Source organism: Thalassophryne amazonica, chromosome 2 (genome assembly GCF_902500255.1).
Source record: "Thalassophryne amazonica chromosome 2, fThaAma1.1, whole genome shotgun sequence".
Taxonomy (NCBI): domain Eukaryota; kingdom Metazoa; phylum Chordata; class Actinopteri; order Batrachoidiformes; family Batrachoididae; genus Thalassophryne; species Thalassophryne amazonica.
In genome coordinates this window covers 23,615,696-23,628,635 of record NC_047104.1, presented here as the reverse complement: position 1 = coordinate 23,628,635, position 12,940 = coordinate 23,615,696, and the positions used below count along the sequence as shown (strand labels likewise).

The following is a 12,940-nucleotide window of genomic DNA, read 5'->3' as shown; positions in this document are numbered from 1 at the left end:
CAAACAGCTGTTATCCTTGAAAACCTGCATAAACAGGTTTATCGCCACAAGAATGCGACTCCTCACCAATGTCATTGGTTTTCTTGGGCACCAGCCGTCGCTCCAAGCGTACCATCTTGATGGCATCAAGACGAATCTCAAAGATGTTGTTGATCAGAGCCAGCAAGGGAGCAAGCGGGAACGCCGCCACAAATATGGTGGTGAAACTGAACTGAATCACTACAGAAAACAAGATGTCATATATAAATCACACACACACACACAAATATATTACTTTTTTTTATGTCCGTCAAGGACGCAATAAAACAACCTGTGTTTATTTGTCTGTCTGTCTGTTAGCAGGATTATGTCAAAACTACTGCACAGATGTTGACAAAATTTTCACCACAGATAGATATTAGGCCATGGAAGAACCCATAAAATTTTGGAGTTGACCCGGACCCAGATTCTGGATCACGTTTCACACACACACACACATATATATATATATATATATATATATATATATATATATATATATATATATATATATATATATATATATATATATATATATATATATATATATATATATATATATATATATATATATATATATATATATATATATATATATATATATATATATATATATATATATATATATATATATATATTTCACCCGTATTTCACCCATATTGGCCTCTCTTCATTGGCTTCCTGTTAATTCCAGAATAGAATTTAAAATTCTTCTTCTTACTTATAAGGTTTTGAATAATCAGGTCCCATCTTATCTTAGGGACATCGTAGTACCATATCACCCCAACAGAGCGCTTCGCTCTCAGACTGCAGGCTTACTTGTAGTTCCTAGGGTTTTTAAGAGGAGAATGGGAGGCAGAGCCTTCAGCTTTCAGGCTCCTCTCCTGTGGAACCAGCTCCCAATTCGGATCAGGGAGACAGACACCCTCTCTACTTTTAAGATTAGGCTTAAAACTTTCCTTTTTGCTAAAGCTTATAGTTAGGGCTGGATCAGGTGACCCTGAACCATCCCTTAGTTATGCTGCTATAGACTTAGACTGCTGGGGGGTTTCCCATGATGCACTGAGTGTTTCCTTCTTTTTTTGCTCTGTATGCACCACTCTGCATTTAATCATTAGTGATTGATCTCTGCTCTCTTCCACAGCATGTCTTTTTCTTGATTCTCTCCCCTCAGCCCCAACCAGTCCCAGCAGAAGACTGCCCCTCCCTGAGCCTGGTTCTGGTGGAGGTTTCTTCCTGTTAAAAGGGAGTTTTTCATTCCCACTGTCACCTAGTGCTTGCTCACAGGGGGTCGTTTTGACCGTTGGGGTTTTTCTGTAATTATTATATGGCTTTTGCCTTACAATATAAAGCGCCTTGGGGCAACTGTTTGTTGTGATTTGGCGCTATATAAATAAAATTGATTGATTGATTGATATATACACTCAACAAAAATATAAACGCAGCACTTTTGGTTTTGCTCCCATTTTTTATGAGATGAACTCAAAGATCTAAAACTTTTTCCACATACACAATATCACTATTTCCCTCAAATATTGTTCACAAACCAGTCTAAATCTGTGATAGTGAGCACTTCTCCTTTGCTGAGATAATCCATCCCACCTCACAGGTGTGCCATACCAAGATGCTGATTAGACACCATGATTAGTGCACAGGTGTGCCTTAGACTGCCCACAATAAAAGGCCACTCTGAAAGGTGCAGTTTTATCACACAGCACAATGCCTCAGATGTCGCAAGATTTGAGGGAGCGTGCAATTGGCATGCTGACAGCAGGAATGTCAACCAGAGCTGTTGCTCATGTATTGAATGTTCATTTCTCTACCATAAGCCATCTCTAAAGGCGTTTCAGACAATTTGGCAGTACATCCAACCAGCCTCACAACCGCAGACCACGTGTAACCACACCAGCCCAGGACCTCCACATCCAGCATGTTCACCTCCAAGATTGTCTGAGACCAGCCACTCGGACAGCTGCTGAAACAATCGGTTTACATAACCAAAGAATTTCTGCACAAACTGTCAGAAACCATCTCATGGAAGCTCATCTGCATGCTCGTCGTCCTCATCGGGGTCTCGACCTGACTCCAGTTCGTCGTCGTAACCGACTTGAGTGGGCAAATGCTCACATTCGCTGGCGTTTGGCCTGTTGAAGAGGTGTTCTCTTCACGGATGAATCCCGGTTCACACTGTTCAGATGGCAGACAGCGTGTGTGGCGTCGTGTGGGTGAGCGGTTTTCTGATGTCAATATTGTGGATCGAGTGGTCCATGGTGACGGTGGGGTTATGGTATGGGCAGGCGTCTGTTATGGACGAAGAACACAGGTGCATTTTATTGATGGCATTTTGAATGCACAGAGATACCGTGACGAGATCCTGAGGCCCATTGTTGTGCCATCCAAGAACATCACCTCATGTTGCAAGGATCTGTACACAATTCTTGGAAGCTGAAAATATCCCAGTTCTTGCATGGCCGGCATACTCACCGGACATGTCACCCATTGAGCATGTTTGGGATGCTCTGGACCGGCGTATACGACAGCGTGTACCAGTTCCTGCCAATATCCAGCAACTTCACACAGCCATTGAAGAGGAGTGGACCAACATTCTACAGGCCACAATTGACAACCTGATCAACTCTATGCAAAGGAGATGTGTTGCACTGCATGAGGCAAATGGTGGTCACACCAGATACTGACTGGTATCCCCCCCCCAATAAAACAAAACTGCACCTTTCAGAGTGGCCTTTTATTGTGGACAGTCTAAGGCACACCTGTGCACTAATCATGGTGTCTAATCAGCATCTTGGTATGGCACACCTGTGAGGTGGGATGGATTATCTCAGCAAAGGAGAAGTGCTCACTATCACAGATTTAGACTGGTTTGTGAACAGTATTTGAGGGAAATGGTGATATTGTGTATGTGGAAAAAGTTTTAGATCTTTGAGTTCATCTCATACAAAATGGGAGCAAAACCAAAAGTGTTGCGTTTATATTTTTGTTGAGTGTATATAGCAGGATTACGTCAAAACTACTGCACGGATTTTGACAAAGTTTTCAACACAGATACATATTAGGCTATGGATGACTCATGGATGATTAAATTTTGGAGGTGATGTGGATCCGGATCCAGATTCTTGATCAAGTTTCACTTTATACAGGCTTTGAAGGATTACATCAAAACTACTTCATGGATTCTCATCGCATTTTCACCACAGATACATATTAGGGCATGAAAGGTTCCCCTGCTTAAATCAGCATATGTCCAGGCCAGTCTTAAGTTTGTCCATGACCATTTGGATGATCCAGAGGAGTCATGGGAGAACGTTATGTGGTCAGATGAGACCAAAATAGAACTTTTTGGTTTTAATTCCACTCGCCGTGTTTGGAGGAAGAAGAATGCTGAGTACCATCCCAAAAACACCGTCCCTACTGTGAAGCATGGGGGTAGAAGCATCATGCTTTGGGGGTGTGTTTCTGCATATGAGACAGGACGACTCCACTGTATTAAGGAGAGGATGACCAGGGCCATGTATTGCGAGATTTTGGGGAACAACCTCCTTCCCTCAGTTAGAGCATTGAAGATGGGTCGTGGATGGGTCTTCCAACATGACAATGACCCAAAGCACACAGCCAGGATAACCAAGGATTGGCTCCGTAAGAAGCATATCAAGGTTCTGGAGTGGCCTAGCCAAGTCTCCAGAACCTAAACCCAATAGAAAATCTTTGGAGGGAGCTCAAACTCCATGTTTCTCAGCAACAGCCCAGTAACCTGGCTGATCTAGAGAAGATCTGTGTGGAGGAATGGGCCAAAATCCCTGCTGCAGTGTGTGCAAACCTGGTGAAAAACGACAGGAAACATTTGACCTCTGCAATTGCAAACAAAGGCTACTGTACCAAATATTAACATTGATTTTCACAGGTGTTCAAATACGTGTTTGCAGCAGTAACATACAAATAAATTATTTAAAAAATCATACATTGCGATTTCCGGATTTTTTTTTTTTTTTTAGATTATGTCTCTCACAGTGGACATGCACCTAAAAGATGAAAATTTCAGACCCCTCCATGATTTCTAAGTGTGAGAACTTGCAAAATGGCAGGGTGTTCAAATACTTATTTTCCTCACCGTATATTAGACCATGGAAGACCCCATTAAATTTTGGAGGCAATTCAGATCTGGATTCTGCATCAAGATTTCACTTTATATACACTTTGAAGGATTACGTCAAAACTACTTCACGGATTCTCATCACATTTTCACCACGGATACATATTAAACCATGGAAGACTCGATTAAATTTTGGAGGTGATCCAGATCCACTATTCACACTATTCTATTGTATTTGGAAATGCAGAGCGATTAAAATACTCTGGAAAAAGATAATCAAGAAGATTACGTATTTCAAACAATTTGGGCTGGATCCTATCCTTTTTCTGTTGAGTTTATATTCAGAAAACTTAATTATAGTAAACAAAAATTAATATGGGAAATTGACTGCATTTATATAGCACTTTTCCATCTGTATCAGATGCTCAAAGCGCTTTACAATTATGCCTCACATTCACCCATACACACCGATGTCAGGGTGCTGTCATGCTAAGCGCTCACTACACACCGGGATCACCTCGGGGATTAAGGACTTTGCCCAAGGGCCCTTAGTGATTTTCCAGCCAAGCTGGGGTTTAAACAGAGGATCCTCTGGTCTGAAGCCCAAGTCTTTAACCACTAGACCATCACCTCCCTGATATTTTTCAACCTATGCTTGCTGTATGCTAAAAATGTATTGAACAACTATGGAAATCTACTCACAAACCACGCACAGGCCTGTGGATAACACGGATGCTGTCAAGCCTCCCATTAGAAAAGAGAATTTGCATATTAAAGGTTAAGCAGAAGTTATTTGAGAATATATGGACAGTCATGAATTATGTAGAAGATTTTGATTTAACAAATGATCAAGTACACCAGTTTCTGTGGACAGTACCATTAAAAAATTAATTAATTAACTTCAATTAAACGAAAAATCTTAACCATTGTCATATTTGGCGCCTACAAAATGCAAACCTTGCAGTATGCACAAATTCTACTATCACAGCCACAAAACCTCCTCAGAGTTGTGTTGTTGACTTGGTGGCTTTCCTCACTATTCACTTGCACGGTCACTCACATTTTGAGAATTGCCTCCTTCAGACAGATTTGCCACACAGTACCATACTGGGGTTGTCACAATACTAGAATTCCAAACTCGATAGAGATACCCAGGAAAATATTCTGTACCATTTTCAATACCACAGAGGTAGGGGGAAATTACAAAAATTTAAGAGACATAGCTTTAAAATAAAGATTAGAATAACACAAAACAATAACATCAGCGACAACACTATTTTTAAGTTGTCTGATGTGATGCAAAGCAGAAAAAGCAACATATCTGAAAGAGATATTACATATTATGTAGCATATTTCATATAGTCATGGTCACAATGACCATCACTCCTATTTTTTAAGTATACATTTTAAAAATGTGTTCAGAAATAAATGCAAACAAATCAATTACAAAAATTGCTTATATAAAGTAAAAAAAAAAAAAAAAAAAAACATATAAAATGTATACTGGACATTTATTGGCACTCTTTGATGAATTTACAGAAATCAGCATCACTTCACACTAGGTTTTCTTTACAGACATCAGGGGATGTTTTTTTAGTTTTTTTTTTTTTTTTACTTCATTCACTTCAATCATCAAGAAATACAAACGCCATGGTACAGTATGGCAAACGTGTTTGGAGTAGACAGTTCTGAAAAAGTGAGGTACTGCAAGAAGACGACGACGACGACTACTGAGGGAAGCCACCAAGACACCCATAACAACTCTGAAATTAATAAAACAAACAATAAACAAAACATCAAATTACAGCTACAGTTTGCCAGAAGGTACAAATGAGATGCAAGCCTAGATTGGATCAGTTTTCTTAAATCACATAAGTATTCACATCCTTTGCTCAGTACTTTGTTGGTGCATCTTTGGCAGCAATTACAGCCTCAAGTCTTCTTAAATATGATGCCACAAGCTTGGTGCACCTATCTTTGGGCAGTTTAGTCCATTCCTCTTTGCAGCACCTCTGAAGCTCCATCAGGTTGGAAGGGAAATGTTGGTGCACAGACATTTTCAGGTCTCTCCAGAGATGTTCAATCAGATTCAGGTCTAGGCTCTGGCTGGGCCACTCAAGGACATTCACAGAGTTGTCCTGAAGCCACTCCTTTGATATCTTGGCTGTGTGCTTAGGGCCATTGTCCTGCTGAAAGATGAACCGTCGCTCCAGTCTGAGGTCAAGAGCGCTCTGGAGCAGGTTTTCATCCAGGATGTCTCTGTTCTCTGTACATTGCTGCATTCATCTTTCCCTCAATTCTGACTACTCTTTCAGTTCCTGTTGCTCAAAATCATCTCCACAGCATGATGCTGCCCCCACCATGCCTCACTGCAGGGATGGTGCCTTGTTTCCTCCAAACATGATGCCTGGCATTCAGTCCAAAGAGTTCAATCTTTGTCTCCTCAGACCACAGAATTTTGTTTCTCATGGTCTGAGAGTCCTTCAGGTGCCTTTTGGCAAACTCCAGGTGGGCTGCCATGTGCCTTTTACTAAGGAGTGGCTTCCGTCTGGACACTCTACCATACAGGCCTGATGGGTGGATTGCTGCAGAGATGGATGTCCTTCTGGAAGGTTCTCCTCTCTCCACATCTGCTTTATCCTGGAACATGGGACCTTATATGTAGACAGGTGTGTGCCTTTACAAATCATGTCCAATCAACTGAATTTACCCCAGGTGGACTCCAATTAAGCTGTCGAAACATCTCAAGGATGATCAGTGGAAACAGGATGCACCTGAGGTTAATTTTGAGCTTCATGGTAAAAGACTGTGAATAATACCTATGTAAATGTGATTTCTTCTGTTTTTTTTCTCAATAAATTTTCAACAATTTTTAAAAAACGTTTTTCACATTGTCATTATGGGGTATTGTGTGTAGAAACAATGAATTTCATCCATTTTAGAATAAGGCTGTAATGTAAAATGTGGAAAAGTGAAGCGCTGTGAATACTTTCTGAATGCACGGTATATTGTCATCAGAGGTCATTAAGTGTACGCAGTTTTCCACAGTTTACAACTTGGGATTTCCAAGCCATCATAAATGCAGTATTAGTATGAAGCTGTTAGCATACCTGGAGTCACTGTTTCCCCACCAAACTGCACTATTTTTCTTTGGGTACAGTTACGTTTTATTACCAGCCGCAGCACTGCATTGCAGCTGGCTTTGTCTGACTTGTGTGTTAATTGGAGGAAACAAAAATGGCACTGCTGGTATTGATTCCATTGCAAATGAGTATCTAATCAGAAAGTAATTTTTTAGTATCGATTAGTGTCCAACCATCAATTTTTTGACAATCTGTTTGCATTTCTTAATGACTGATTTTTAAATGGACCACAATGGAAATAAGAATTTTCACTTCCTTGTGTGATTCATGTATTTTTAACGTATTTACCATTATACGATGGACTTACTTTGAACTTACTAAATACGTAAAATCACTCACCATTTTAATATACAGATGATTTACCGCCCCCTGCTAGTGTGGGGTGTGAGACCAGAATGTAATTATCTATGTCCATTGGTCACTGTTGTTAACTAATATCACTAGTTTCTCCAAACATATTACCCCTATCAACTTTCCGTTTTAGCAGTGTTCACCCTTGACCCAAAATACATAAGCATACCAAACGGTAAACATCAGCTCTCCCCAGTTTCTCCATGATCGAAGCCATACATATGCATGCACACATACACGCACACAAAAGCCTCTTGGCTATTATAATATAGATTTGATTTATGTCATGCAGTAGAAATTAGCATTCACTGTGAGTTTAAAGGGCATCATTTTAAATATTTTCATATGGAAACTGATATTTTCACAGCTTTTCATTCTAACTTCCTCGTAACAGCTCTGCCTCCAGAGAGCTTACAGCGCAGTGGATTTGTTTTGTGTGTGTGTGTGTGCGCGCGCGCACGTAGGGGCATGTGTGTGTGTGTGCAGAGTGTAATGGTACCAAACATATAGAACCAAATTTGCACCCTAAATGCAATGCAACACAAATGGGATGAATAATTCATGTCACATGACATACAAATAACAAGGACTCCACTCAGTTGTGGTTGGCTCTCACTGCGGTATTGTATCACTTCCTGTTCCGGAGCACAGCGGTGTTTTTCTGTATCTGTTAGCTGTTTAATCTGCGCAGTTAGATTGATCTAGTTATCTAGATTACGATTTGTTTCCCAGTGTAATCTTTACGTGCCTTAACTAAAGCACTCCTTCTGCTGAATCACCTCTAAATTATTCACTTTGCGTGTTTTTAGGAATCCGCTAGGTTAGCGTAGCTACTAGCTCTTAGCCGATTTAGCATGGCGGCTTCTCCTGTCTCTCCCACACTTTTCTGCTCTGGGTGTGAAATGTTTAGTTATTCCTCGGCCTCCTTTAGCAGTAATGGTACTTGTAATAAGTGTAGCTTATTCGTAGCTTTGGAGGCCAGGCTGGGCGAATTGGAGACTCGGCTCCGCACCGTGGAAAATTCTACAGCTAGCCAGGCCCCTGTAGTCGGTGCGGACCAAGGTAGCTTAGCCGCCGTTAGTTACCCCCTGGCAGATCCCGAGCAGCCGGGAAAGCAGGCCGACTGGGTGACTGTGAGGAGGAAGCGTAGTTCTAAACAGAAGCCCCTGTGTACACCGCCAACCCGTTCACATCTCTAACTGTTTTTCCCCACTCGGCGACACACCCGCCGAGGATCAAACTCTGGTTATTGGCAACTCTGTTTTGCGAAATGTGAAGTTAGCGACACCAGCAACCATAGTCAATTGTCTTCCGGGGGCCAGAGCAGGCGACATTGAAGGAAATTTGAAACTGCTGGCTAAGGCTAAGCGTAAATTTGGTAAGACTGTAATTCACGTCGGCAGTAATGACACCCGGTTACGTCAATCGGAGGTCACTAAAATTAACATTAAATCGGTGTGTAACTTTGCAAAAACAATGTCAGACTCTGTAGTTTTCTCTGGGCCCCTCCCCAATCAGACCGGGAGTGGCATGTTTAGCCGCATGTTCTCCTTGAATTGCTGGCAAAGCTTCTGGGGAAAACCTGGTCTTGTTAGGAGAGACGGCATCCATCCCACTTTGGATGGAGCAGCTCTCATTTCTAGAAATCTGGCCAATTTTCTTAAATCCTCCAAACCGTGACTATCCAGGGTTGGGACCAGGAAGCAGAGTTGTAGTCTTACCTCTCTGCAGCTTCTCTCCCCCTGCCATCCCCTCATTACCCCATCCCCGTAGAGACGGTGCCTGCTCCCAGACTACCAATAACCAGCAAAAATCTATTTAAGCATAAAAATTCAAAAAGAAAAAATAATATAGCACCTTCAACTGCACCACAGACTAAAACAGTTAAATGTGGTCTATTAAACATTAGGTCTCTCTCTTCTAAGTCCCTGTTGGTAAATGATATAATAATTGATCAACGTATTGATTTATTCTGCCTAACAGAAACCTGGTTACAGCAGGATGAATATGTTAGTTTAAATGAGTCAACACCCCCGAGTCACACTAACTGTCAGAATGCTCGTAGCACGGGCCGGGGCGGAGGATTAGCAGCAATCTTCCATTCCAGCTTATTAATTAATCAAAAACCCAGACAGAGCTTTAATTCATTTGAAAGCTTGACTCTTAGTCTTGTCCATCCAAATTGGAAGTCCCAAAAACCAGTTTTATTTGTTATTATCTATCGTCCACCTGGTCGTTACTGTGAGTTTCTCTGTGAATTTTCAGACCTTTTGTCTGACTTAGTGCTTAGCTCAGATAAGATAATTATAGTGGGCAATTTTAACATCCACACAGATGCTGAGAATGACAGCCTCAACACTGCATTTAATCTATTATTAGACTCTATTGGCTTTGCTCAAAAAGTAAACCACCCACCACTTTAATCATATCTTAGATCTTGTTCTGACTTATGGTATGGAAATAGAAGACTTAACAGTATTCCCTGAAAACTCCCTTCTGTCTGATCATTTCTTAATAACATTTACATTTACTCTGATGGACTACCCAGCAGTGGGGAATAAGTTTCATTACACTAGAAGTCTTTCAGAAAGCGCTGTAACTAGGTTTAAGGATATGATTCCTTCTTTATGTTCTCTAATGCCATATACCAACACAGTGCAGAGTAGCTACCTAAACTCTGTAAGTGAGATAGAGTATCTCATCAATAGTTTTACATCCTCATTGAAGACAACTTTGGATGCTGTAGCTCCTCTAAAAAAGAGAGCTTTAAATCAGAAGTGCCTGACTCCGTGGTATAACTCACAAACTCGTAGCTTAAAGCAGATAACCCGTAAGTTGGAGAGGAAATGACGTCTCACTAATTTAGAAGATCTTCACTTAGCCTGGAAAAAGAGTCTGTTGCCCTATAAAAAAGCCCTCCGTAAAGCTAGGACATCTTTCTACTCATCACTAATTGAAGAAAATAAGAACAATCCCAGGTTTCTTTTCAGCACTGTAGCCAGGCTGACAAAGAGTCAGAGCTCTATTGAGCTCAGTATTCCATTAACTTTAACTAGTAATGACTTCATGACTTTCTTTGCTAACAAAATTTTAACTATTAGAGAAAAAATTACTCATAACCATCCCAAAGATGTATCGTTATCTTTGGCTGCTTTCAGTGATGCCGGTATTTGGTTAGACTCTTTCTCTCCGATTGTTCTGTCTGAGTTATTTTCATTAGTTACTTCATCCAAACCATCAACATGTTCATTAGACTCCATTCCTACCAGGCTGCTCAAGGAAGCCCTACCATTATTTAATGCTTCGATCTTAAATATGATCAATCTATCTTTGTTAGTTGGCTATGTACCACAGGCTTTTAAGGTGGCAGTAATTAAACCATTACTTAAAAAGCCATCACTTGACCCAGCTATCTTAGCTAATTATAGGCCAATCTCCAACCTTCCTTTTCTCTCAAAAATTCTTGAAAGGGTAGTTGTAAAACAGCTAACTGATCATCTGCAGAGGAATGGTCTATTTGAAGAGTTTCAGTCAGGTTTTAGAATTCATCATTGTACAGAAACAGCATTAGTGAAGGTTACAAATGATCTTCTTATGGCCTCGGACAGTGGACTCATCTCTGTGCTTGTTCTGTTAGACCTCAGTGCTGCTTTTGATACTGTTGACCATAAAATTTTATTACAGAGATTAGAGCATGCCATAGGTATTAAAGGCACTGCGCTGCGGTGGTTTGAATCATATTTGTCTAATAGATTACAATTTGTTCATGTAAAAGGGGAATCTTCTTCACAGACTAAAGTTAATTATGGAGTTCCACAAGGTTCTGTGCTAGGACCAATTTTATTCACTTTATACATGCTTCCCTTAGGCAGTATTATTAGACGGTATTGCTTAAATTTTCATTGTTACGCAGATGATACCCAGCTTTATCTATCCATGAAGCCAGAGGACACACACCAATTAGCTAAACTGCAGGATTGTCTTACAGACATAAAGACATGGATGACCTCTAATTTCCTGCTTTTAAACTCAGATAAAACTGAAGCTATTGTACTTGGCCCCACAAATCTTAGAAACATGGTGTCTAACCAGATCCTTACTCTGGATGGCATTACCCTGACCTCTAGTAATACTGTGAGAAATCTTGGAGTCATTTTTGATCAGGATATGTCATTCAAAGCGTATATTAAACAAATATGTAGGACTGCTTTTTTGCATTTACGCAATATCTCTAAAATCAGAAAGGTCTTGTCTCAGAGTGATGCTGAAAAACTAATTCATGCATTTATTTCCTCTAGGCTGGACTATTGTAATTCATTATTATCAGGTTGTCCTAAAAGTTCCCTAAAAAGCCTTCAGTTAATTCAAAATGCTGCAGCTAGAGTACTGACGGGGACTAGAAGGAGAGAGCATATCTCACCCATATTGGCCTCTCTTCATTGGCTTCCTGTTAATTCTAGAATAGAATTTAAAATTCTTCTTCTTACTTATAAGGTTTTGAATAATCAGGTCCCATCTTATCTTAGGGACCTCGTAGTACCATATCACCCCAATAGAGCGCTTCGCTCTCAGACTGCAGGCTTACTTGTAGTTCCTAGGGTTTGTAAGAGTAGAATGGGAGGCAGAGCCTTCAGCTTTCAGGCTCCTCTCCTGTGGAACCAGCTCCCAATTCAGATCAGGGAGACAGACACCCTCTCTACTTTTAAGATTAGGCTTAAAACTTTCCTTTTTGCTAAAGCTTATAGTTAGGGCTGGATCAGGTGACCCTGAACCATCCCTTAGTTATGCTGCTATAGACGTAGACTGCTGGGGGGTTCCCATGATGCACTGTTTCTTTCTCTTTTTGCTCTGTATGCACCACTCTGCATTTAATCATTAGTGATCGATCTCTGCTCCCCTCCACAGCATGTCTTTTTCCTGGTTCTCTCCCTCAGCCCCAACCAGTCCCAGCAGAAGACTGCCCCTCCCTGAGCCTGGTTCTGCTGGAGGTTTCTTCCTGTTAAAAGGGAGTTTTTCCTTCCCACTGTAGCCAAGTGCTTCCTCACAGGGGGTCGTTTTGACCGTTGGGGTTTTACATAATTATTGTATGGCCTTGCCTTACAATATAAAGTGCCTTGGGGCAACTGTTTGTTGTGATTTGGCGCTATATAAAAAAATGGATTGAATTGATTGAATTATATAGACAGATAGATATTTTTTTGTATAATATTAGAATTCATAAATCCCGAACATTGAATACACCAGTATATTATGCGTTTATTGACATTTGTACATTGCCATCAAGAAAAAGTAATTGCAGCCTAAAATGACTGAAGTTATA

General features: G+C 40.6%; 1 protein-coding gene across 1 annotated transcript in view; it reads right to left on the bottom strand.

Moving 5' to 3' along the window:
• The window catches only part of LOC117522916 (anoctamin-9-like), a 150,324-nt gene that overhangs the window by 39,598 nt on the left and 97,786 nt on the right, over window positions 1–12,940 (bottom strand). Inside the window, 1 exon segment of the mRNA XM_034184343.1 lies at window positions 67–219. Within this exon segment, the coding sequence (XP_034040234.1) occupies window positions 67–219 (153 nt within the window).